At 39.7% G+C, this 26,284-nt stretch overlaps 1 protein-coding gene across 1 annotated transcript in view; it reads left to right on the top strand.

The window, feature by feature from the left end:
* Positions 1 to 2,898: 2,898 nt before the first annotated feature.
* The window catches only part of BNC1 (basonuclin zinc finger protein 1), a 78,751-nt gene continuing 55,365 nt past the window's right edge, over positions 2,899 to 26,284 (top strand). The window contains exon 1 of the mRNA XM_062629801.1: positions 2,899 to 3,024. Within this exon, the coding sequence (XP_062485785.1) occupies positions 3,016 to 3,024 (9 nt within the window). The 5' untranslated portion in view covers positions 2,899 to 3,015. The remainder of the gene's footprint in view (positions 3,025 to 26,284) is intronic.

Below are 26,284 nucleotides of genomic sequence, written 5' to 3'. Positions count from 1 at the left end.
CTCTTCTTACAAAAATTTGAGGTGTGGTCACCTACTTCAGTATGTTCCTGTCTGGAACAGGAATCTCACATGACATGCTACATAAAGGAACAAATCTGATAATGCTTTTGCTAATTCTGATCATTCCAAATATTCATGATGTCCTATGCCATTTACTTCTGACCAAGAACATCAGTTAGAAAATGACAACTTTTCAGGAATACAGTTTACTCACAGTTTTGCTTAGGAAAAAAATCCCTCCTTCAGCATTGTTCTCACTCAGTAATAGAGACTGAATTCCTCCAAGGAAGAAATGCTTGCCTTCTTCTCCAGCTCCCCTATAAAAGGTATGGGGAGCACGTCATCTTCCATGTATGTTTCTTCACACTGAATGACATTAATTTGAATAATCCCAATAAGAAGACCCAATACACAGGTCCTGGTAATATGACCATGTGCATTGCACCAAAAACCTTCATGCGATTAATAATGACATAGGCCCACTGATTTTTTTTTTTACAGAAATCCATTCATGTGTTTTCCCAGTCAACAGTGAGTAACAGGAAAACAAAAGACAATTTAATACAACTTTTCTGAAAACCTGTAAAGGTAAAGTTTCCAAAACCGGTCTGTAACTCTGAATCTCCTCTGCTACTTACTGGTGGCTAACCTTGTTTGTGGAAGTAGATCCACTGCCTTGGCTTCACTCTGTCTCTTTTTATTGAACAGACATCCTTTAAAAAGCAGAAAGAACACACTTGGAGATTACAACTCTGGCTACACCTCAGGCAGAGCTCTCCAGGTGAGGAAATGGCACACACCTCTCCATTTCAATCCGTTCATGTTTTGAAGTAAAAAGACGTGTTCACAACATATTTGCATTCCCAAATATTCACACCGATTTCAGAGTACCAGAACCAGTATTTAGCAAAATAGTGGGGGAAAAAAAAATGCAAGTAAGCATCTCAAACACCCCACTTAGGTTTACATTTTGTGCAATAACATGCATAGATGGTCACAGTCCTGAATTCAGACTCTCTCTTTTGTAGAGGCTAACTCTTTACTCCAGGGTTTAACACAACACGGCACCGTGAAGGAACCCCTAGGTCACATTCCAGCCCTTTCACTAAATGGAATGGAAATTGTATATACTCATTCCAGGTATAAAATTAATCTCTTCCTAGTGCTCACTGGACTATTAGCTTGGCAGCCTTTCAGCACTATGCTTTTAGAGCATCAACTCATTTCAAAGAAGAAAATAATGAGTCTTTAAACTCCTGTTTATAGAATTGAAGATTCTCTGATTCTGTTTGAGAATCATGATGATCATGACATAAACCAGGAGAGCTGTGTGTACAACGAGTTGTCTATAAGATCTCTATTATTCACATGCATCTTAAATATTCTGAATTTGAAAAGGCCCATTTACTTGAAGAAGAAACATTATGGCTTAGTGAACTTCACTATTTCATGATCACATACTAAACATTTATAAAAGATTCATTTAAGAGATGTTTTTCTGTTGTGTATTTCCCACATTTTTAGCACAAGACTAAATAAAGAGTGGTAGGAACTTCGCTCGTAGCATTAAACCAATACAACTTTTTCCCTCAAAGCTGTTTGCTTTCTGAATAATTATAACACCTGGCATTAAGGAATTTCTGTGCAGCTACATATAGATATCAAACCCCTCATATTATATGCACAGTTTGCCACCTGTAATATGCTTGATTTGTTTCATTATTTGAATATTTTTGTCTGATTAGTAAGTTGATTCTGTAAACACTTTCTCATGTGATTAACTATGGATAGTTGGTTGACTTCAGTTACTGTTTTCACTAAGACTCAATGAGATTGCAGTAGGTGCTAAGTGATTAAAGGGTTCACATTTTTTTACACCATATGAGCATCTAACTATATTCCCCTGTTGATGTTGTGGAATCATTTACAGTGGTCCTTGCGAAGTATATATTATTTAATAAAACTATAAAGGTGTAACTATAGCCATGCAAACTGATCTTCCAGAACTGCAAAATAACCTTTTAGCCTAGTTAAAAAGATACTACTTATTTTTGGCAAGAACATTTTCCCCCTTTGTTCTATGTATATGGTATGCAAAATTTATAATTTGTATATTGCACCTAATGAATATTCAATAGTCTCTTTTTTTATGTGTATAGCGATCCATACCTTGGGGTCAGTATTTCTAAATGACTGTATCTTCTTTGAAAGGTAAAAGAAATTCAGAAAACTATTCACTTTTCCTGACCACACTGATGGCCCCTTCATTGGGGAAGCTTCTGAAAGAGAAGATTAGTTCCCTTGTCATTTGCCCCAGTTTCACACTGATGTAACTTCACTTGCTGGCATGCGGTCACTCACACTCTGCACCATTTTAGAAGTCAAATTCAGGCCTTTCATGAAACTCTTCCCAAGCAGATGCAGTGACTGACAGGAAAGGCCACCTCTGGTCAAAGGCGACCGAGCATCTTCCCTCAGTGGGTAGCAGCGCTGCAGAGGAGCTTGCTCCACAGGTGGCCGGTGCCCACCAGAGACCGCCTTTCAGCGCTGTGTCGGAGGAGGCAAGCACCGTGCTCCTCACCATCCCCAGGCGGTGACCTCCTCCAAGCCAGAAGCAGCCTCCAGGTCCAAAGTGGCTCCGAACCGCTGAGCCCACCGTGAGGGAGCTCGAGGCCCAGCGGTGTCGCCAGGCCCGTGCTCCAGGGGCGGCCCGCAGCTGTTGGGAGCTCGCCTGCGCTGAGGGAGCGGCGGAGCTGACGAGGCGGGTGGCGGCCCCTCCAGCCGGGGATGGGGCTGCAAAGCGGTGCCAGGTGTGGCGGGGCGGAGCGGGGCCGCCCAGCGGGGTGACAGCCGCAGGTGACAATCAGCCTGTCACCCTCCCCCGGCCAGGGGCAGAGGGCGTTAAATCATGAGGGGAAGAAGGCCGCCCCTCTGGGGAAAGGAGAGGACGCTGCCGCTGGCTCGGGTCACCTCAAGGCCAGCCCCTGAGCAGGGTGCTTCGTGGCCCCGTCGGACATGGAGCTCGTAAGTACATTCCGGCGGGTTAAGGGGGCAGGCGGGCGGCTTCTTCTCCAGCGGCCCTCCCAATGGGGGTTCTCCTCAGCGGGGTTCTGTGGCGCGGCGTTGGGAACGGGGGAGACCCTGCCGAAGCCTCTGGGAAGGGGCGGCGGCTGAAACGGCGCCTTCGGGAAGGCCACCCGGTCCCTGACTGGGACGTGCCGGCGGGGCTGGCTCGGGGACGACTCGGTCCCTGCTGGTGGGAGCTCAGGTCCTGGCGGGGCCGCGCCTCGGAGCCTGGCGGGCCGGACCCAGCCGCCGCTCTCCCGCTCCCGCACGGCGGCACGTGGCAGCTGCCGCGACGCCACGGCCGCTTCTTGGGACGGGACGGGACACAAGGGAGCGGGACGGGAGGGGGACGGCGGACCCGTGAGCGATAAGAGACGAGCAGCGTCGTGTAAACGGGAAAGAGCCCCTGTGGCCGCGTCCCCTCAGCGCGTGGAGAAACGCCTGAGGGGCGCGGGCAGGTTCCGCTCCCGTTTCCATGCTCCGGGAAGGTAGAAGGTTGCTTTAGGCCTCAGGTTTCTTGAATTTGTTTTATGTAACTGGGAGAGGACATGAGGTTTTGCCCTTTCTGTTAGGACCCTTGAGCGTCACGCAGTGAGGTGATGGTTAATTGCTGCTTTTTAAAGACTTTGATAGCAGTAAAGGAAATGTTTCTGTGATCATAGGAAGTTATTGAAATATACATGTATGTACATGAAATCACTGAAAAATTGACAGCAACAGCATAGGCTTTAACATTAGGAATCTTCCAGAGCCCCTCTGGCTTCGTCTTACTCATCCTGTTGTTTAAGGTAAATTCTCAGATTTAGCTTTGATACTCAAGTTTTAAGGAGTTACACAAACACTTTGGTTTTGAGTTATGAGTTAATGTTTAAGGTTTCTTTCCTCCCGCATTCAAACGTCCCATCTTGTGTTTTGGGAGTGCCTTTTCTTTCTCAACTACTGAGAGGCTGGAACCCGCTTGAGCTCTCCTGTGAGCAAACTTTCTGATTATGTTTATTACTCATAGGTGAATGTGACCTTTTCATGTACAAAGGTCTCTACAAACAAACCAAAAAGGCAACTCTAAGGGAAGGCAAAAATGCTTTTATCCTTTTTTTTTTTTCCTTTATATCCTAATGCATTTTCTCCTGGAACCCTTTTCGCAGTTCCTCTTGTAGCCAAATCAGCACATGTGTTACCTTCAAAAGATTGAACTGCTTATCTATGAAATAGATTGTCTTAATTACACCGTTTCATTTGATGTCTGCTTCAGTTGGTCACTTCTTCAGCTGCTGTACGACTGCTTTGAAGGCCAGTTTTGAATTAGTGAGGGGGTTTTTTAATCTCTCAGGAATGCTTCTATTAAAAAAGGCAACTAAAAATCAGTCCTCTGGCTCTTTTATAGTCTCATGTGAATAAAGAAATGGATAAAAGATATCTCCTCATCTATTGGTGTTTATACTGGCTGTTGCCATTCTAGCTTTTTCTGTCCTCTCCTTTATTTTTCAGTCATGGTAATTAGAAAAAGAGTGCTGGTATTAATTCTGGGTGGGATAGCAAATCAAATATATGAACATGTGCCAGGTTTAATGATTTTAGCTAACATAGCAGTCTGTCAGTGATATGTGCTGGACAAGAACCTATGGCAGATAAATCATGAAACACCATTGTTCAAAGTCAGATGCCAAAGAGAGCTTTGGAAGTTTTCAGTGAAGTGAATTCTTAGGTGAGAAGGAAGACTGGTTCTAAGTTTTGAGCATTTTCTGAGTGCCAGCAACGATCTCAAATATGTGTCCATCTTGCTAATGCAGGAAGCCGTGTGTTTGAGAGAAGGAAAAAGAAAAAGAAAAAGCTGCAAAGCCAGGTTCTCAAATTAGGAATGGTGTTTGCCTGGACAATCTTAATGTGGCTGCCTTCTGCATTATGGTACTCATTTAATTATTTATCATTATGTGCCTTCCAGGGAGCATGGTTCACTCAGCACACATAAAGGATAATGCTGACTTATTGGAGATCTTTGATATGTCTTGTGTCCTTTTTAATGGATTAATCGGATAATCATACTCTAAGACATAAACCCAAATTGTGGTGCACACTTACATGCAAACCCTCTGGCATTTCATTACAGGGGAAATTTGAAACCTGAACTTTTTTTTTTTTTTCCCAGTGTGTCTTTTAATGTTATTTTTCACTTAAGCAAAAAACTCTGCAGTAAAACCCATAGAACCATGTTCATTGGCTATACAATAGGATTTAAAGGGCAGAGCCTGTAGAAGGAGCTTCACACCCTGGGACTTCACCTCACTGGGCTTACTGGTAACAGTAAACAGGCTGTTAAATAAGCTTAACTGGGGAGAGATCACAGTTCTGTTTTGTAAATGTATTTGTAGCTGTTTGCTGTTGTTTAGAGAAATCTACATTCCTGAGCTCTGAACCCTTCTGCATTGGTCCACTATTCCTATCCCTGTCTTTCCTGACATTTGTCACCTAAGCATGCTTCTTTGTCTCTTTCCCTACAGTAAGAGCAAATTTTATTTTTCTTCTAAATCATCTGAATGTTGTGAACATTTGTTAAAAAAAGGCATCCTTCCTCCACTCTGTTCTAGTCCCTCTTGTTACACGGGCCACTTTTTTCATCAAATAGGGGTATTTGAATCAAAATTCATGTTCAGTTCTTGCATACCCTGCAGTCCAGAGCTTGTGCAATCTCAAGTGCTTTATAAATGTTTATGAATTAACCCTTGCTGTACCTTTGTAGTAAGGAAGCATTCATTTTCCCATCTGCAGAAGAGAGGGAGGAAGGTGCATGGATGATTCAGAGGTGTGAAGCACTGGCTGCTTCATAATCCTGAATCTGGGAGCTGCACACGAAACCCTTAAGATCAGTTTGCCTAAGATCACAGAGGTGCTTGGGCCAAGCCCAGGAGCAGAACCTCCACCCAAGATCTGTGCTTTCTTTACCTGCTTCGCCTTCCTCTGTGGCCAGACCTTGTCTGCTGATGTTTTTCTTAAATCACATTCCTTCTTTAGTACTCCACCATAGAAGTATCATGTGCATAGTTAATGGAAGGAGCTGCCCTCCACAAAGGAAAAGCACACATCTCCATGCCTGTTCACCTTAAATTAGTCTCTGTAGCTTGAATCATTTTACAGGGGGACATTTATATCTTGAAATGCACATCATGATAAGTAAGTAATATGATGCAGTAATATAAAAATCTTCTCCATTAAGCATAGGTTTTGCTAGGAAGCAAGACAGAAAGAAAAGGGGGGGAATTGGGATATTTCCTGGAAAAGGGGAGACATAACCTCCATTTTTAAAAAGGCTAAAAAGGAAGACCAGGGGAACTACAAGACAGTATCACCTGTGCAAGATCCACCTGGAAACTGTGCTAAGGCACATGGAAAATAAGGAATTGATTGGTGACAGCCAGCATGGCTTCACTAAAGGCAAATCATGCCTGATGAATTTGGTGGCTTTCTATGATGGGATTACAGCATTGGTGGACTTGTGCAAAGGTTTTGACATTGTCCCACATGACATCCTTCTCTGTAAACTGGAGAGATATGGATTTGATGGATGGACCACTCAGTGGATAAGGAATTGCCTGGATGGTTGCACTCAAAGAGTTGTGGTCAATGGCTTGATGTCCAAATGGAGACCAGTGACGAGTGGTGTTCCTCAGGTGTCAATGTCAGGACCAATACTGCTCAATCTTTGTCAGCCACATGGATAGTGGGATTGAGTGCACCCTCAGCAAGTTTGCTGGTGACACCAAACTGGCTGGGGTGGTTGGCATGCTGGAGGGAAGGGATGGGATATAGAGGGAAATTGACAGGCTTTAGAGGTGGGCCCATGTGAAGCTGATGAAGTTCAACAAGGCCAAGTGCATTGTCCTTCTCATAGGTTGAGGCAGTCTCAAGCACAAATACAGGCTGGACAGAGAATGGCTCAAGAGCAGCCCTGATGAGAAGGACTTGTGGCTGTTGGTTGATGAAAAGTTCAACATGAGCCAGCAGTGTGTACTTTCTGTGGCCCAGGAAGCCAACTGTATGCCGGGTTGCACCAAAAGAAGCGGTCAAGGAAGGCAATTCTCCCTCTCTACTCCACTCTCATGACACCCCATCTGGAGTACTGCGTCCAGCTCTGGGGCCCTCAACATAAGAAGGACATGAAGCTGTTGGAGCGAGTCCAGAGGAGGCCACAAAGATGGTCAGGGTCCTCTCCTGTGGAGACAGGCTGACAGAGTTGGGCCTGTTGAGCCAGGAGAAGGCTCCAGGGAGACCTTAGCGCAGCCTTTCAGTACCTTCCAGGGGCTGACAGAAGAGAGACTTTTCCAAGGACATGTAATGATAGGACAAGGAGTATTGCCTTTAAACTGACAGAGGATAGATTTAGATTAGATATTAAGAAGAAATTCTTCACTGTGAGGGTGGTGATACACTGGCATAAGTTGCCCAGAGAAGCTGTGGCTGCCTCATCCCTGAAAGTGTCCAAGGCTAGGTTGAACAGGGCTTTGAGGAAATTGGTCTAGTGGAAGAGGGGGTTGAACTAGGAGAGCTTTAACACAACCATTCTATAATTCTATGTAGAGCAAAATATATTTCAAATTAAAAGAAAACCATAAGCTTAACTCTTCAAGTTCAATCTCTGCCTAATAAAAATTTCAAACACTTTTTAATTATAGAGGATTGGTTTTCTGTCTAATGTAATATTTGCAAAGCTTTGCAAATGGCTCTGAAATACTTACTGAAGTGTTTTAGTTCACAAAGTTAATATAGTATCTTTGACTACTACGGTTTTATAGAGACTTTTGCAGAAATCATTAATTTGGCTTTTGAATAGCCTGGAAAAATTGAGCACTGGCAAGTGGAATATTTTTTTTTCTTTTTTTTTGCCTTTGTACTTCCTGAGCAAGTTCTGACACACACACAGGTGACAACACATCCAGGATTGTGTTTGAAGTACCTAAATGTTTTGTGACAAAAAAAAAATCTGAACCAGAAGTCAATGCCACTGTTTTTGCTTTTGCTTTCCTGCTGTTGTTCCAACAAGTTTTACCTCCTCGCCTCTGCAGAATACACTGAAAAGAATCGATACTGTGCTTTTATGCTGAAACCTTGGTTGGTTTCTGCCAGCTACTTGTTGGGCTGTTCCTGCTTCGATCTTGCATGTAATAATTCTTTTAAAAATAACTTCAAGTTTTACGATTGTGTTTAGCTTATATCTAACAAATATTTTTATTGCAAAGCCCTCGATAACATTAGCATTTCTTTGATTCTAGTCCAGAAAAGTGTCTTGTCACTCAGAATATTTATGCTCACAGTTGGTTTTTTATTCATCTTCATGTGCATAGACTTTCTCTATACATACCTCTCTGCCCATTTTTTAAGTACAAACATACATATATATCAATTTGTATATCACTATTTAGGTACAGGCTATTTGGCAGATGATGATGCACTTTAATTTTTTTCTGTCTATCGTGTATTGCTTCATAGTTCCCAAGTCAGGTCTTACACCATGACTGGAACCAAGTGTTACTTCCTAGTGAAAAGTAATGTATGATACATGGAGTGTCAGGCAATTCATCAGGAGTAAGGAGGAGATGGCCCTAAGGCAAACAGTTTGCTCTTTAGAATATAATGGTTACTTAACCCTTTAACTCATATAGCACATGTGTAAAGGGCAAACTTAGGGAAGAAAATTCTTCTCAAGATATTGGTGTGAACCATGCAAAGAAATATTAATCCTCAGTCTTCACATGTTAGTAAATGAGAATAAGCCCTCAGCCAATCAATGTTGACATTTAGGAGCAATTCATTTAAATTAGAAAAACTCCATCTGTGTTTGTTTCTTGTGAACTGTGGATTCTTACTTTGAGTGTTTTTAACATTATTAGTGGCATGTTCTCCAAATGAAAAGTAGTTGCAGGCATGTTAATATTTTTTGACCAAGTTCAACAGTGATTATTATATGTTTGTTTTCAACAAGAGCTGAAATAACTATTACTTTCCGTGTAATTTCTTCCAGAAATGATGGAAACCTGAAGTGTATTCTTTTTAAGTGTTTAAAGAAATACCGCTGTTCAGCTTGAATCCTATGCCATTGGAAAACAAATCAGGAGTAGTTTTAGGAAGTGCACTATTCAGAAGTACATTTGTCAATAGTACTAGCCTTACAATATTTTTTACTGAGTTGTTTGGGGGGGGTTAAATGAAAAGCCACACACAAACTGCAGAGGTGAACATATTTTTATAGGAGAGACAAATGAAATTGCCTGGATAACTACTTTCAAACCTATAAAATAAACTAGGTGAAGAATAGGGGCCAGTCTTACTCTGAGAACTGTGATCACTTGCTGTTTATATCTACAGATGCTTTTTCCCTACAATAGTGCACAAAGACTCTTGGCTACGGTTCAAATTTATTATTATTATTTTGAAATAGAATTGTTTCTGCCCTTTCATTTGAAGTGGCATGCGTTAATGTTGGCTGATGGCTCTACCTGCTGTTTACCTACTGTTGGGTCACTATGTGCTTTTAGGAATCAGTATGTTTATTTTGTTACATTTTTTCCTTCAGTACAATATTTGCTGAGGAAAATTGGTTTTAACAATGTTATTCTTTACATGGCTTCTGTTTTCATTTTAAAGTAGCTGTCTTAGACCCAGACTGAACAAAGTACTTAAGCACATGTGCAACTTTAAGCCCAGGGACTATTCACAAACTTAGAAGTTGCATGCAAATTTATGTCCCTGGGGCCAGATCAGACCCAGAGAAATAGTTAGAGAGCTTACAGTACAGATTTGGAATTAGAAATCCTGTTGATTTAAAGCCTGAATTGTCTGTTTGGCTGAAGGGCAGTTAATGGGCACTCTGATTCCAAGAAGGTAGAAGACTGATGGTCTGAAAAAGTGAACATAAAACTGTTTAGGAACTTTTACTGTGCCATTTTAGATAAACCTGTGCACCGAAGCATGGTATGAAAGAAGGAATGTTGTACAACGTTAAGTTTTAACTTCTAATTCCCATTTTTAATGAAATATAAGGACTATTTGCTGATTCTTACTGATAGCCCAATATCTGTCTTTCAGTTAAAGTTTTATTAAGCTGGATCAATCATGTTGTGAGCTGGTTTTTTTTTCCTCTTTCTATAAAAAAAAGACAGAGCAATTACTTACTAAAGGCTCAGCACAAACCCCTTAGTATTAACTCCTGAAGGGGTTAATACCACAAAACTCTTCAAGACATCTGGCAGGAGCTGTGGGTGTTGGGTGTGGCAGATCCCAGGGCCGTACCAGTCTCTACAAGGGAGCTGTCATCCTCACTGATTTATCCTTCCCTAATGTCACGGGGTATGGATGTTGAAACTGTGGCTAGAATGTGAAATACAAAAAACATGAAGATTATGATTTAGTGTCTGGGGAGGCTCATTGTTGGCCTCTGTTCACAAGTTGTAAGCATTGGAGGTAGCTTGACACAGGTTACAAAATCTGGTATGTAGCACAAAAAAAAAAAGGCAAAAGTATTTTGGCATTTGGAAGGCCTACATGTGTTAGTGCACAGAAATGAATGACGGCAACAATTAAATCAAAGAGCACGCTGATGATGTATTGCATTGGAGGCACATCGAAGGTGCTTGCAAATAACATTTAAATAAATGTACTTTCTGGTCCTTCATTGGCAAATAAATATAACGGGTACAGTGAATGAAGAAAGTAGGGAATGAGCTTCTTTACTAAAGACAGTTTGGATAATTAGCTGATACATTAATGGAGCTCAGGTGTAAGACTTATGCTCATGGTTTGGCATCTTTCAAACTGATTTATAGGAAGTTAAGTTTCAATATAGGTTTACAAGCACTTGTTTTCATAATGAAATTGATGTTATTCTTTACTTTTTCTATCCTGACACAATTAAATATTCAGTAATTAACAGTAGTTGGAACAAAATGTGTAGCATTAATTTTTTGACAGAATACCCCCATGTAATAAATGTTAACTAAGTGAAACAAGTTGGTTGGTTTTTTTACAGGACTCTTAATTTTCACTCAGGAAATAAGTTGAGGCATACCCCCAGCTCCAGCTTGCAGAAGTGTAATACACAAGCAGTGATCCTGTTTAGAGCATAACATTGCTTTTTCAGCTTCACTTTCTTAAAGCATAATGATAAATGTGATTGTGCTTTCATAATGGTGAAACATAACATAGCGCTTAAGTATCGACATAATTTTTAGTATCTAAAAACTTTCTGATATAGCATGATATAATATGTCAGGGTTAAAGTTCTGTTCTTTTGGACATATTTATTATTTGGATGAAAATTCCATGATTTTCTATAGAAGTAATGTATTTTCATAGAATCACAGAATGGTTTGCATTGGAAGGGACAATAGAAGCTCATCCAGTTCCAATCCCCTGCAATGGGCAGGGACACCTCCCATCAGACTAGGTTGCTCCAAGCCCCATCCAACTTGGCCTTGAACACTGCCAGGGATGGAGCAGTCACAAAGTCAATTAAACTGCTTTGTGCAATTCAGTTTTCTAAAATACTGTTTGCTTAAAAAATATTCTAGGAGCTCAGAGCTCAATGTGATATCTGTTCCTGAAGAAGTTCAAAATTGTCCAGTTGGGTCTGAAATTGGAGCCTCATTCATAATAAATAAGTTCCAAATTGAGAAACACATTTTGGTGGATTCAGGTCTGAATGACATTCCAAGGAATAAAGGGTACTTGTGCCAAAGCCAGGGATACTGTTTTAAAAAAAAAAAAATTTTTTATATTATATATAAATAATAAAATATATTTAATAATTTATTATTTTATTTCAATTTACGTTGGGATAAATCCCGTAACAGGACCTTGAGAACCAATTCTGCTGTCCTTATTGTCATAGTAAAACTCATATTGAATGTGGGAGCAAGAGCAATATTAAATACTTATTGACAAACACAATTAGGTTTTTAATATATAATTATATATTAAATATTATATGAAACAAAATGTTTAACACTCTATTTTAATTATTATTTCCTGTTTTGTTTGGGGGGTGGTTGGTTGGTTTTGTTTGGGTTTTTTTCCCCTGTGATTTGATTTGTTGAGCTTGCAATTATTTTAAAGGAAAAAAGTAGTGTTGTGCTGTTATTGAGGTGTTTTAAATTGGATTTTTGTTTTTTTTTTTTTTTTGCCAGACACAGTTACTTACACTGGTAGCCGGGTAGTTCTTTTCATCTTAATGTACAAGGATGTATGATAAAAACGCTACAGATCAGTTTATACATCTGCGAAACTACTGGGTTTAGACATTCTTTGTCAAAAGTGTTTAGAAATTTGCAGTCATTTTTGAGATTTAGGATAGGATTGTGTTTTCAAACATTGCTGACATTAGCCTGTTCCCTAAGATGTTATGCAGCTAGAATTGTATTGGGATTCCACATTAACCTGTTTCAAATCAGGGAAGTAGCTGTTTCTCTGGTACCTTTCTCTGTACACCAAAGGCTGTCTTGGCATCACTTTATATTGACTTTGCACAGGTCTGGGTGATATACCTGATGCAATAAAAACTGAAAAGCAGTGAAGACTTAAGTATCAAATATGTATTACTCAGTGGATTATCTTTCTGATTATCTTTGCTGTCTGAATCTTGTTTGGATTACCAGGTCATTTCAGTTATATTTTGGGGGATCTCTTTATAATCTTATCTTTGTCTTGTGTTCTCATATAGTACCATCTGAGCTCATACACTGTAACTGTCTGAAGTAGTCTGGAATAGTGGAATATGGAGCCAATAAGAGTTTATTAAAACAATATACCAGGAGTAAGAAAGAAAAAAAAATCCAACCCAAAACCAAACAAGAGGATCACAATACCATAGGTATTCTCTCTCAAAATTATGTAGATCTGGGCTAGTCAGGACTTCTGGAGGGAGCCTGAAGCCAGAAATAATGGCTCAGCTATACAAGGCCAAATTAAAAAAGAAGGCAGCTGCATGGATTCATTATATGCATAAACCAGGAAACGAACAAAGTGTTGAAGTGTAAGATCACACAGTGATGTGCTAATAAATAATGTCAGCCTACCCAGCACCTTGAATAAATGTGGTACACTTATAAAAACATAAAAATCAGCATTTTTCATAAACAAAATCTTTACTTTTTAATGAAAGTAAAGCTGCCACCCCAATAGATGCATGAAAGTAAAAGGTTTGAGAAAGCATGTACCAGCAGAGTTCTGCTTCCTTTGGCATCTTCACTGTTGCCTGTGTGACAAGAAATACCATGCGTTGCTCTGCTTATGAATTATGTTACTCATGTCTTGTCATGACCAGGCAGTGGCCCTTTTTAATGTCCAAACAGTGTTTTCCCGGTAAGTATAGGTCTGGGTGTCTTCACAACCAGGCTACTCTGCTGTTTTGCATCACACCTACCTGCAAAACTGAGATCAGCTTCCTTTCCATTTATGGATGCCTTCATTTAGGAGATACGTTGGAACAAGCTAAAAGTTGTCATGGAGAGAAGGATCATTCCTACTAGCTGCAGAAAGCCTATGGGCTCATGGTTTGAAAGGCCCTTTTTATTATAAGAAAGGATCTAGATACACACATAAATTCAAACATGTTGGAATTTGGTTTTTCAAAAATCTTTGGATCTTTCCAAAATGAGTGCAGCAATTGAAGAAGTTTAATGCATTTTTAAGAGCTCTGTTTCAGATAATGAGAATAATTAGAAATACATTTTTACCACATCTTCCCCTAAGTTGTTTTTGTTTACTTAGTCTGCTCTCTACCTTACATACTGATAATGAAGAATCCAGAGACACAAATTGAGGGTGTATGAATTACTATACCTGTCTTTTTAAAACAGTGACAGATGTGGAAAATTCAGTAGGATTCAAGCAGAAAATAATTCAGTGACAAAACTGTCACACACTTTTCTGAAACTTGCTCTACATAGCAAAGCAGCTTTATTTGTGCAAGAAAAGGTAAAGGTTTTTTAGAGCATGGGATTTGCATATGCAAATCTCATTCAAGGCCATTAATATTTTTGCTGTTTCTGAACAGGCTTTCAGTCATTTGATTCTTAATAAATTAATCTGTTTGGTTTATTCATGCTTTTAAAGGGACTGTTTGAATCACATGCTTAATTTGGAACATCCAGTTATTATTTTTTTTTCATAATGATGCTAAAAACAACTTTTGTTGTTGTTTAGATTACGTCTGTGGGAAAATATACAGGAAAGTATAGTATATAGCCTACTTCAAGTCTAAACATGACTGCTAACGTATATACAATTAAATGAAACACCTTCAAGATCTGAATCTAAGCTGTCAGTTTGTTGCCACATTACAAAACTTAAAATCCATAGTCCCTTCTTGGGACAGTTGCTATTAGTAATCCAGAACTTGATGTAAATTAAAGCTTAGCATATTATCTTTGCTGTTTGTTTTATCCATTTTAGGATGTAAGTTCGTTATAGCTGAGAATTCCATATATTTTAAGGAATAACAATTTTACCTTAATTGCAGGCTTTTGGGAACTTCTGGTGAGCCATGACATTCTTGACCACTGTGATAAATAAAATTCAGGTTGGAAACTACTTACTCAAACTGGAACTGTTCCTCCATTAAATTAATGAAATTATTCCTTTGAGTAGCTGTTCAGCAGTGTGGATAAGAGATTCACAATCTGCCTGGAAAACTACATGCATATTTTCCAAGAGTGTTACACATTAGCTTCTGTTAGGTCAAGCGGTTGCTTTCTATGTAGCTAAATCCTCTTCAGATTAAAGTAAATACGATATTCTTTGCTTTCTGTCCTAAACATTACGTAGGAGTTGTGTCTGCTGTTAAATAGCTTTCATTCTCCGCCCAGATGTAGCTGTATTTCAATGAAGAGGTAAATGATCCTTGTATATCTCTTTCCTCACTTGCCATAGAGGCAGGCAGGAGGGTAGGAAGGGGGGGTAATGAATTGATTGTAAAGGAGCTTGCAGTGCTTACATGAAGTGCGCTGCTGCGGAAGTTTGAAGTTATTTACTTTCAAGATGAATAGTTCTTTAAGAGATGGTTTAAACAGTCTGACTAATATACAAAACATTAAGTCTCTAAAAAGTCATTGTACATATCATTTGAAACAGCATAACCCCTCCCTCCATCTTAAGTTTATAGCAATAATAAGCTTTGCAGATGCTTTTCCTGGGAATTAAGGACCAGCTGGGGTAAACAGACCTCAAACTATCCTCTTAGCCAGTCATTAATCTTCAGGGAAAGCCTGTGCTTTGATCGTTATTGCTAAAATATGCCTAGTGCAGCCTGGTCTTACATGCCAGTAAAAGCAAAATAGTATTTTGCCAAAACATGAATATTCTTTTGTTTTCCAAGTAGCCCTGTGTCCTGGACTCATTTTTTATGTGTGTAAGCATGCTTGTGTATATGTGCACACATACAAACAGACATGAGGGGATGAGTTTCCAAGTTGAATTATTCATTCCGCGTTTATACAACTGTAAGTGAAGTGGGGTTTCTGACTCAACACTGTTGTATTGATTAACCTTGTAGTTAGCTTTGGTTCTTTTCAAAACTTGTGAAAAGGTATCTTTGCCTCTGAAAATTGGTAAGAAATATTTTATCCATTTATGACCCTATGGAGACTTACTTTGAATTATGCCAGTGGATCTCACTGAGGACCAAAAAGAATCAGGAGCTGTGTAACATATTACACACCAGCTTGGCTTTTCTTTGTGCAACCACTTGACTGAGAAGTATGCTTTGGAGATGTTGGTGCTTTAAGTTAAAAAGTTGACAGATTTCCCAAACCAGTTTTGCTTACATTTTTGGCTCTACAGTGTATCTAGTAAATAATCACAGGCTTTAGAAGTCAAATGTGGTACAGCATTTCCACATAGAAGTCACAGAGCTGGAAGTCCAACAAGCAGCCTTCCTGAACTGCCAGGCTTTAGTCTTCCTGAAGTGTGCCAAATGCAGAACTCTGTGAGATCAGAGGTCTCATGAATCACCCTGCTTCCCCGATTATCTTGCCATGCGTTATGTACTTCTGGTCAAGAACTAAGAAGAGAACAAAATGTACTTCAGACACTTGCTGCTTTTTGCAAAATTACCTTTATTACTTTTCTATGTTTTGTCATCTTAAACCTGGATTAAGGAAGGTTTTCACTGTTTGTAGTGTTAAAATGGTGAAGTGTCGCTAGAAGCAGCAATTCTTGGTGAATTTCTACAAACATCCCTGAATTTGAGACAATACTGGTATTTCTTAAGGGAAGAAAATTCCCCTAATTGCCTTTTGTAGTAACTCTCCATTTACTGAGGGAGGGGGATTACTTTTTATTTTCTTCTGTTTATCAGAAGCAGAGGTTGTGCAGTGCCCTGCTGAATGAGGTGTCAGGCACTGCAGCAACATAAAAGAAGGTGTAGTGAGGTAGATGGAGTTTACAACTGAATAGTATTGAATAATTCCAGAAGAGGAGAGCTTTTCACAACCTGTGTCCTTTGCCCTAAAAGAGACTTTTGGATCTTTCCCGCTACCACCAGTGTTGATTTTCTTTGTTCTATGTCCCCTAAGGGGAATCATCAAAGTAGCAAGAGAAGGAAATCATTCCTGTATCTTCTTGCCAAAAGCATTTTCCCTATTTTACTATAAATGAGCACCATGAAGGAAGTGGAGAGGGGGAAAAATCCTGCAGATCCTTACACACCCTGAGCAAAATCTCAGCTGTTACAGAGTATGAAGCTTATGATCGCCTTTGAGAGCCCTGATGAACCTTCTTGCAAGAATCGGGCAGCTGGAATGAAGAAGGCTCCTGCTGGTAGAGGGCTGGGTATTGATCACTCTATGGTGTGTTCAAAGATAAAAGTACATTATGTACAGCATATATAATGGGGACTTAGAATCTTTTTTTACATGTTTAAATCCTGTGTTTTAAATGGCAGGAATTTACCACTTTGATACATTGCTGTTAGATTCAGTGGGCAGAATCTTGCACTTCTTTTGCTACCAAGTGCAGTTGTCCATGTGATTTTTCATCGTTGTATGAAAATAGCATTCAGAAAACACCAGTCTAGATACAATTGCTTTATCTTGTGTCTTCGTAACCAATTTTAAGGTTTTTTGGGGGTTGTTTTTTTTGTGTGTGTTTTTGTTGTTTTTTTTTCACAAGCCCCTCTCCTGAAAGTAAAAAGCAATAAATAGGCTGGGTGCTCTGTAAAAGTAGGGGTTTGACCTTTCTATTTATTGGTATACTTTTAACCTTGCAGGTTTCTCTCAGTCTTTCAGCTTAGTGCCATTTTCCCCTGCTAAAGTGTGGCAGCAATGCAGTGTTGGATTATTTTCTGAACAGTTCTTGAACTGTTTCTCATGTATTAAGGGAGTCTTTAATTAAAATGAGCAGTTGCAATTTAATATTTTGTCTTTCAGCTCAGGCTGACTACTTCCCATTTAAAAACTTGCTCCTGCTGTGCAGTGATAGACTGTGCAGGCTTTTGGGGTTTAACTTCTCTGCCTCTGTAGAAACTTCAACTAGAGTAAGTAAGTAAATCAAGGTGTCCAGTTTAAATTCATTACAAATGCTGCATCATTATTGTTCAGCCAATTTCCATCATCCCCTTGCAGTTACTGTGGTTTCCTTATTAGTAGATATCCCTGGATGTTCCTGGTCCGGAAAGTCATTTGAAAATTCCTGTCATTTCCTGTGCTGCAGAAAAAGTGCCTGCATGTTCCCCAGTCCCACAGAACCATTGCCAGCATTTTTCTTTTGCTTCCTAGCAACTGCCAATTTGGCAAAAATGAATGTGTGGGACCTGGAACTTTCTAAGCTGCAAGAGATGCAGAAACAAGGCTCTGTTTGTATTGCATGGATGTGTTTTATAGTTGTTTGAATAGCAAAGAGGTGTCAGTGTCACCAGTCTGCCAGCATGGGAGATCAAGGAATAAATTTTCAGGGCAAAAGATATCCCTCCTCTGTAAGAAGTGTTTGTAGAAAAGAGCAAAGGCAGCATGAAGAAACCACTACTATGTAATGTGTGGTACCATTTCTCTATGTAACTAATGGTCTCCAGCCTTGGCCACTGCAGTCAAGAGTGTGAATGCAAGTTTAACTGGGATGGTTTTCAAGAACTGTCTTATTCAGATGCAGTGTTTTCAGCAAAGAGCTCATGGTGAGATAATCATCTCAGTATAAAACTGCCTGCTCACTTGAATTCTGCAGCCCACACTGAGCTTTGTGCATCTTCCGTTAGTCTGAGGCATGTTGACACTAGCTGCCAATACCATGGACTGCAGAGCGCACACATAAAAACTGTCACACCTCTGGCTCGTCCCTCACTTGAGTGAGGGAATCCTGCGTTGTCTGTGTGGTCTTTGCCCTACTTAGCCCTACTTTCTACTTTTAAGAAAGGTGTTGTGTTCCTCCCTCCTCGAAATTGCAAAGGTCACTGTCTCTTTTTGATCCTGCCAATCCCAGTTACAAAATTGCTTGGTGCGTGTTTAAAAAACCAAAACACAACCCCTCCAAACATTTTGGATTTTGGTTTCCTTATTCCTTCTCTCTACTTGCATAATCTGCAGTCATGCTTCTGCATAGTATTTCTGATAGGAACCACGAAGCAACTTGCTTTGCACTGAGAATTCATAACTAAATGTTCTTTTTTTTTTTGTAATGTTTTGTCTCTTCAAGCACATTTAAATTCTAACATTTGAATCACCTGATTCATTTTTCTTCAGAACGTTGGAAACAAGTTCTCCCCTGGCTGAGATCTTGCACAAAACATTTCAGCCTGCAGCAATCTTTTCTTTTTAATCTGGAGTTTTAGTAAACTCTCAAAAAATTGGGTTTATAATTGAAGTGACAGCACAACCCTAATTGTAGCACTACTGGCACACCTCCATGACCAGAAGCATACATTGCTGCAATTTTTAAGAATAAAATTAATCCCTGCTATGCTGGGCAGTGGACTTTGTGCTCCCTGCAGTTTTCTGAATTTGTTATGTTTTCATCCAAGTCTGAAAATTATAATTCGTGGCACTGAGGGTGGACCAGCTACCTCTCCAGTTGGCATAAATCAGTGTGATTCAACTGGAGGCAGTGATATTGTGCAGATTAGCCTGAGGTGATAGAGTGGCATAATAAATTTAAAAATGTGAGTTTGTAACATGGAGGGAGTTTGTGTTTTCTCAGGTGGACTAGTTGGGTATGTTTGATAGGGGTTTTTAGTGTACAGTAAGCAGCTGAAATTTCCAAGTCTCATTTTGTACTAGGAAACATCTCTTCAGTAAAGAAAATGGGGCAGCTTCCTTAACCACACTTTATGCAAAATCTTATCTTTTCTGTGAGTTGTTGAATTCAAGAGAGATCAAACTGTTGTTTAAGATCTTGGGTAACGATCAGAGCTGAGTAGCCTGAGCTGCTGGGTGGTCCCAAGGACACTGTAACCTGCTGGCCAGAATTTACATTGTATAGTAACAGATATAGGGAAGAAAAATAGACCAGTGTCATCTTCTCTTCTCATTGCATGTCTTGTGGTACTAGCTAGCATATGAATATGTAATTCTTTATATAATCACCTGTAAAAGTCTGTGGTGTAACGCACCTAGCCATGGGACTCCAGGTCTTTGGCAGGAATGTAACGGCATATTAGATACTGCTTGTTATTTCCAGTTGTCAGGAGTGACAAGTGAAGCAGAGTGTCACAAAAGTCATTCTAACAAGTGCAGGGAAAAAACCAGCAAAACCTACTTTGAAACGGCTTCCACTCAGCTCAACAGACAGAAGTCATGGCCATGAGGGCAACTGAGGGATCTATACTAACAGTTCTCAAATAGCAGATAGTCTAACCAGCCTGGAAGAAACAGGTAATCTTTCACACCTTGCCAGGAATATCTTCAGGACTTCTGTCACTTGCTATCTACTTTCTTTACTACTGCCAGCAAATCTTCTGCTGCCACTGCTTCCAGTTCAAGGAGCAAGGTGCAGACGCACCCAGGCTTAACCCGATACAAAGCCAGCACAGGTCTAGCAGAGCTTTTTCATTTGGGCTGTACACGCATGACAGAGGGTGCCCACTGCATGATCTGCATGCCATGCCTTGTTCCTGCATCCTGTTTTCTAGAGATGTGCCAAGGACACAGAGGCAGTTGGATACCTCTCCTCCCTGTGACAGAAGGATCAGTGTTTATAGAAGATAAATGGTGGCTTTGTCTTGAAAGGGTCTCTTCTGGACCAGGCTGAGGTCAGAAGCTGCAGATACTATTGCTTGTCCTGCCTTTTTTGAATGGACTGATAAATGTTTTGTCATTTAACATCTGTTAATCTGAGACACCTCACAAGTATCCCTGTTAAAGGGCACGTAAATGACAGCATAAATTAATGTGTTTAGCACTTGAGGCAAGCCTGCATGTATATAATAGATTAACTGCACAGTTACGAATTTAATATTGCATTGCTTAACATTCCTTGATAGCTGTTGCTTCAGTACGAGTCCTGCCCCTCAGATCAAATAGCTCCATGCTTCCACTATAATTCCTATGGGGAGTTGTTCAAATCATATTTGATTCTCCCTTGAAGAGTATATGGGGGAGGCACATGACAGAAATCACTGTAAACATACCAGTCTGCATCACTTCCACCAGCAGTTCCCACTGGTGTTATCTCTGACACTCAGGCTAACTTTTTGTAACCATCATGCAACATCATGAGTAATAATCTGTTGTTAACACACTGTCCATCAGAACTGTTTACTCACAGAGTGACAGCTAACACATCTGGACTACATACTGTGTTTGATCTGAAATACCAGACTCTACTGTAACAATGACAAAACCATACCATGGTTGTGCAGTTCAAAGCATAAAATGTAAGGACTGTATTGTTGTCTGATTCAATTTAAAATATCTATGTAAATATAATTCTATGAGGTATTATAAAATAGGTAGTAACAAATATTGTATAAAAGGAAGAAGACAGTCTTGTAGCAACAGACCTCTAATATTTTCTGCAGTGTCCACCTTTACAGTGTAATTGGTACTACTTAAAAGTTATAAAAATCATTCTTTAACTCGGTTTTATAAGAGTACCGTTTAGCAAATGCACTGTAGCAGCATAAAACATGTATAAAGTCTGTCTTAGTACTTCTGGTAAACATCTTATGTCAGACCATCTCCATGGTCATCAAAGCTGCATATTCATGTAAATGAAGAATTGTGCTCTATGCTTTATTGCAGAGAAGGCTTTTTGAACATGGATTATATCTTTTGCAGATGTAAAGAGGGACTCTGTAGTCATCCCTCACCACCTGGGAGCCTCACACAGGACTTTCTGTTGCCCTGGGTGACTCAGTGGGGGAATACTGCATCTGTCCCTTGCTACTTGCCTTTCCTGGTGTCTTTAGGACCCAAAGGGGAACAGCAGCTTAGCCTCAGCCTGCCTGAGTCCCTGGTAGAATATCTCCAGAGGAGTTCACTTAGCCAGTGAAAATAGTGGCTGTTGTAGACTCAGGCCGAGCAGATAACATTTGCCCGCAAGCCTATCAAGTGGACAAACAAAGCCTGACCATTTGCCCTATCCATACCCTTAATACATTTGGAGTTGCAACTGTGTTTTTCTCTGGGGAGGCATTCTTTTCTAGCTATAGCCTGCAACTTTTCCAGTAGACTATGGTTGTATCTACAGGACACAGGTGTAATACTTGTCTATGTATACAGAACAGAGCTTGCAGGCTAATAAAATATAATTTAGAATAAATGTTAACATTTAATAGAAATATCATAATTTCAGACCAAGTCATTCAATAAATAGTTAGGGAGGACATAGTGGTTTTGTTTCCTTCCAAAAACATAAACCATTTATATGCTTCAAACTGACAGTTTGTGTCTTACCCTTATTAAAACTCACAAGCTATAGGCTTTCCTTTTAGATTCCTGATTAAGTTTTCTCTCAAGTTTCCCTTTTATTTACCCAAAAATTAAATAACAGCCCTCACAAGTAGATATTTATGTTTTCAAAATATAAGTGGAAGAGATGAGAGCAGGGAAATGGGGATAACTGGAAGGGGACAGATAAGAAGTAATGACTTTTATTTATTTCTCTAGATCGTGTTTAGCAGGATTCTGTGTAATGAGGGTTTTTTGTGGTCTGAAGAAGTCTGAGATGCATATATTCCTTGGTTAAGGTGAAGAATCAAATAGTGCTGGGTGGTTCATTTAGAATGATGCCGTAAGGCAAGAAAAAGTACTCTGGCATGTCACATGAAAAGAATGATCAAATAGATGTTTCATGACTGGAAAAATTAATACTAAAGGGACTTACAAGGCAGAAAAAATAATTATGTGGAGTTGACTCTCAATTTTACCTTTAATGATCACCCTCTTTTCTAGAGGAGCTCCACCTTTAGACAAAAATAATCATTAAAAGACTCTAATTTATATAATTTTATCCTTTGAAACTACTGTTCTTCATAAGCCTAAGAGTGTCCTTTTGCAGTAATTATTCATTCTAAGAGGTAGGGATATATGGTGGGGTTTTTCCTTTGGTCTTTTACACCCTAGGGGAAGAGCTTGTTTGGAGATTTTTGTAGTGCTAGATGGTATATAAGGTGTACAGGAAAGATTAAGTTAAAGAGGAAAAGGTAAAAGTAATCTTGGCATCTACTTGAAATTAGAGCCTTACCTTCAGAGTGACACTGAATTATTATCTGGCAGGGAAGGTACTGCAAAACAAAGGAACGGTGTGTAGCTATTCCCCAGAAAGACCTGATTCATGTCACAGTCTGAAATGAAGTCTATGGAAGACTGGAGACCTGACTCTGAGCTCTTTTCCCCGAAGAGGCCTGTAGGAGTGTCATGGGTTTCCTAACTGCAGTCGTGATCTAATCACTGTCAGCAGCTTTCAAGCAACCTGCCTTTTTCTAATTAGTAAATAGAAGAGATTTCTAGAGTGAAAGCAACTGGATGTGTGGAACCTTCCACATCAGATGAGCTGTTACACTGTAGGTTGTATGCAGGTGAACTGTTTCTAGAAATTGCAGCTCTTCATGAAATTCCTTATTGTCTTGTAGCTCTAAAACTGTAGATGAGTGTATGTCTGTACTCTCTCTGGTTTCTTCAAGGGGGTATCTGTGAGAAAAACGGGAATACAGCAACTATTGTGACCTTGAATTTCCTGATTCTGGACTTCTAATGTGAACGTGGGACAGTCACAGCATTTTGTTGATCTCTTTACTTGCTTTGTGCAAGGTATAGTGATTAAAGTAACGAAGAAGCTGAATGATGTTATCTTTTATTTCTCTGCACAGAAGGTACTCTTCAATTTATACTCCCTTGTTCACTTTATAAGTAGGTGGTACTATGTACGTGTTAAAGGCACAAATTTGATAAACATAGCAAAGTTAAAACCAGCATTGCAAAAATGACTGAATCCCCTGGGCTAACAAGAGTCCTCTTGTTTATGTTTTCATATATTTCATTGGACAGTTTTTATGTTAAAGCCAGCTGTCACAACCTGATGTTTCACAGCCTTCACTGTTGGAACATGCGTGTGTTCTGGCATCAGTCTATGTGGAATATCTGTTTGAACAAACGTAGTGTCAGGGCATGCCAGTTACGGCCGTTTGCATTTAGTTACAGCAGTTGCTGAGTGTACCTTGAGGGTCAGCATTCAGCAGGGAATGAAGTCAATTTTGGCATCTCTCTAATAATACTTTGACTTCAGTATTTGTACCTCATCATAGTATATGGGGAAAAAAATAGCTTTTCTACTGAAGCTGGAATAGCTTGCCTGGCTGCAGGACCAACATAGCTGTGAGGACTCTGTAGTTGGATTGTGAAGGACATTGCAAAGGCTTAAGTGAAATGTAAGTTCTGAACTGAAACACCGATCCCTAAGACCACTATAAAAAACCCAAAACCATTAACTGCTCCCTGGATTGCTTCCTTCCACAGACTCTTTCTAGCTACAAGAGGATTTCTGAGTAAATGTCCTACTCCCATGAATAACCCTATAATAGCCGCACAGGTTTTTGTTGCCCATAATCTGATTCTTTTTACATTCTGTAGGAACCCTTGTGTAAGGATGCAAATAATTTATTAGAAACAATAGAATATGTATTAGGCCTAACTGCATTCAAAAGCTTAGAAAGTTCTCCAAAAATAACCTGGTGAGGTCACAGCTTTATTCATACAAATGAATGTAGTATATGTGCAATGCCTGCCATAAATGTTCCTTTCTAAAATGTGCAGCATGCTCACCTTCTTTGCAGTGTTGACTGAAGTGAAAGAATCCAATAGTCTGTACTAGACTAGTTGTACACAAATCCATTCATCATTAATCACACTTGGGGAGAGGGTGCCCTTCTTGGAGTGAATTATTGTCAGAAAACTACAAACAGCACAGCCAGATCATTGTGTAGAACAGTTTCATACGCAAAAGGAATAACAAGAGAAGTATTTGGAAAATCAGAAGAATCAGGTCAGTGAATTAACGTAAGTTTTAATAGAAATATTCTAATTAATCAATTGTACCTGTAACAAATGTTATGTCTACAAGTAGTCTAGATAAAAAATAGTAAAGAAAAGGAAGTATTTCCTTCCATAAATGTAGAAAGGCTGACCCTGACAACTCCCACTGACCTCATATTCAAACTCAATGAAATAATGGATCACAGTTAATTTTGGGGCCTGTCTGTTCCTGGTGGGAACAATATGGAGCAAATACACCTCAGGGTGGTTCTGCTGAGTGTTGTTTGAATACTGTCTGGCATTCCTGGGGAGCACAAGTGTTGCTCCATCTTGTGTCTACTTTCATAGTTGTGGTAGGAATTAAAATGAGACTTGTTTATATCTGGTTGTAACACTCCTCTTGGGGTGCAAGGAAGGAGCAGGAATTAGTTTGTGTCCTCTGAAGAGTGCAAGGGTTTTAAAATCTAACTGGTCCATTAATATGACATAAAGGGATAGAAAAAGTCCTGGTTGGTTTCCTTCAGTTCCACATGCTAAAGGAAAAGCCAGCTGGATCAAAGCATGTTGAATACACTGAATCATGACTGTTCTTAAACCACTGCAAGTTAAAAAAGCTGAACCAATGAATTGCAAACTGCAGGCACCAGTCGATAATGCAAGGATGCCAAATCTACTTTATATTCTGGTGTGCAGAAGGGCCACTTACAGCAGCGGTACTAAATTCTGCACAGTTATACATAGATAAAATCTAAATTTGAATACCAGTATGCTGCTCCTTGATACTTGGCACTGCCTGAACCAGTTTGGGACTGATTTGCTTTGGGCCATAGCTACCCTTGCATAGTGTTTCTTCCTAGCTTAAACCCCTGTGAGGAAGATGCAATGCAAATATGAGTTTACTGCTTCCAGGCTTGAACTGGAACCTCTAGACAGGTCTGCAGAGCTTCGTGAAATCTTATGGCGTGAGTCAGCGTTCTGCCTCATGCACTGCTATGCAGTTTTGACATGAGCCAACATTCATGGGGAGTCCATGGGCCAGGAGATGTTTTGCAGACTAGGTAAGCCCACCAGCTGTTTGCTTGGCACTCATGCTCTAATTCTATCTTCAGAAGTATTTTTTCCGACTTGAGTTACGGACCTCCATGGTACACCTTTGTTGAGAGAAGGTTGCTCATGGGAGAAAATGTTTTGCAAGATCAAGCCCAAGGAAAGGAAAATGTGTGGTTACACTGAATATAAGATTAAAAAGCATGTATGTGTTACACTGAATTTGTATTGAATAAGGTATTACACAAGGAAAGGTCTGGAAAATGGAGCAATAAGAGAAGGTTTCAAGACTGGCAGCAGTCAGATACAGTTTTCAGTGTTTAATTTCTTTCTACATAGTATTCCACTGCAAGGTATAAATATTGCTTTATATCCACAACTAGGATATGCTGTTAAAAATATTTATTTAGGATATTTCAGATCCATCTGAAATAATTCTGAACTTGTGTACACACATCAACATGTTTTGATTGGGATGTGAAGGTCCAAGTTTTAGATTTTTTTTGCTTTACTGGTAGATGGAGAGAGTTTTTCTTAGTGCAAAGCCAGAGGATTTTGGTGGTTGACATAACATATGTAGTGCTACAGAACAGCTTATTCCAAAGAAGCAGAAGGACAGCCATGATTATTTTTAAATAGTAATATGTGTAAATTCCCAATATAAATCATATAATGAGCCTCTCTGGTGGGGAAGTGGAGCACTTTGTCAAATATGGATTAGATTTCTG

Source organism: Pezoporus occidentalis, unplaced genomic scaffold (genome assembly GCF_034315485.1).
Source record: "Pezoporus occidentalis ecotype Australia unplaced genomic scaffold, CSIRO_AGI_Poc_V1 ctg11, whole genome shotgun sequence".
NCBI lineage: Eukaryota > Metazoa > Chordata > Aves > Psittaciformes > Psittacidae > Pezoporus > Pezoporus occidentalis.
The sequence above is the reverse complement of the archived record's forward strand: the minus strand, read 5'-3'. Positions and strand labels throughout refer to the sequence as shown.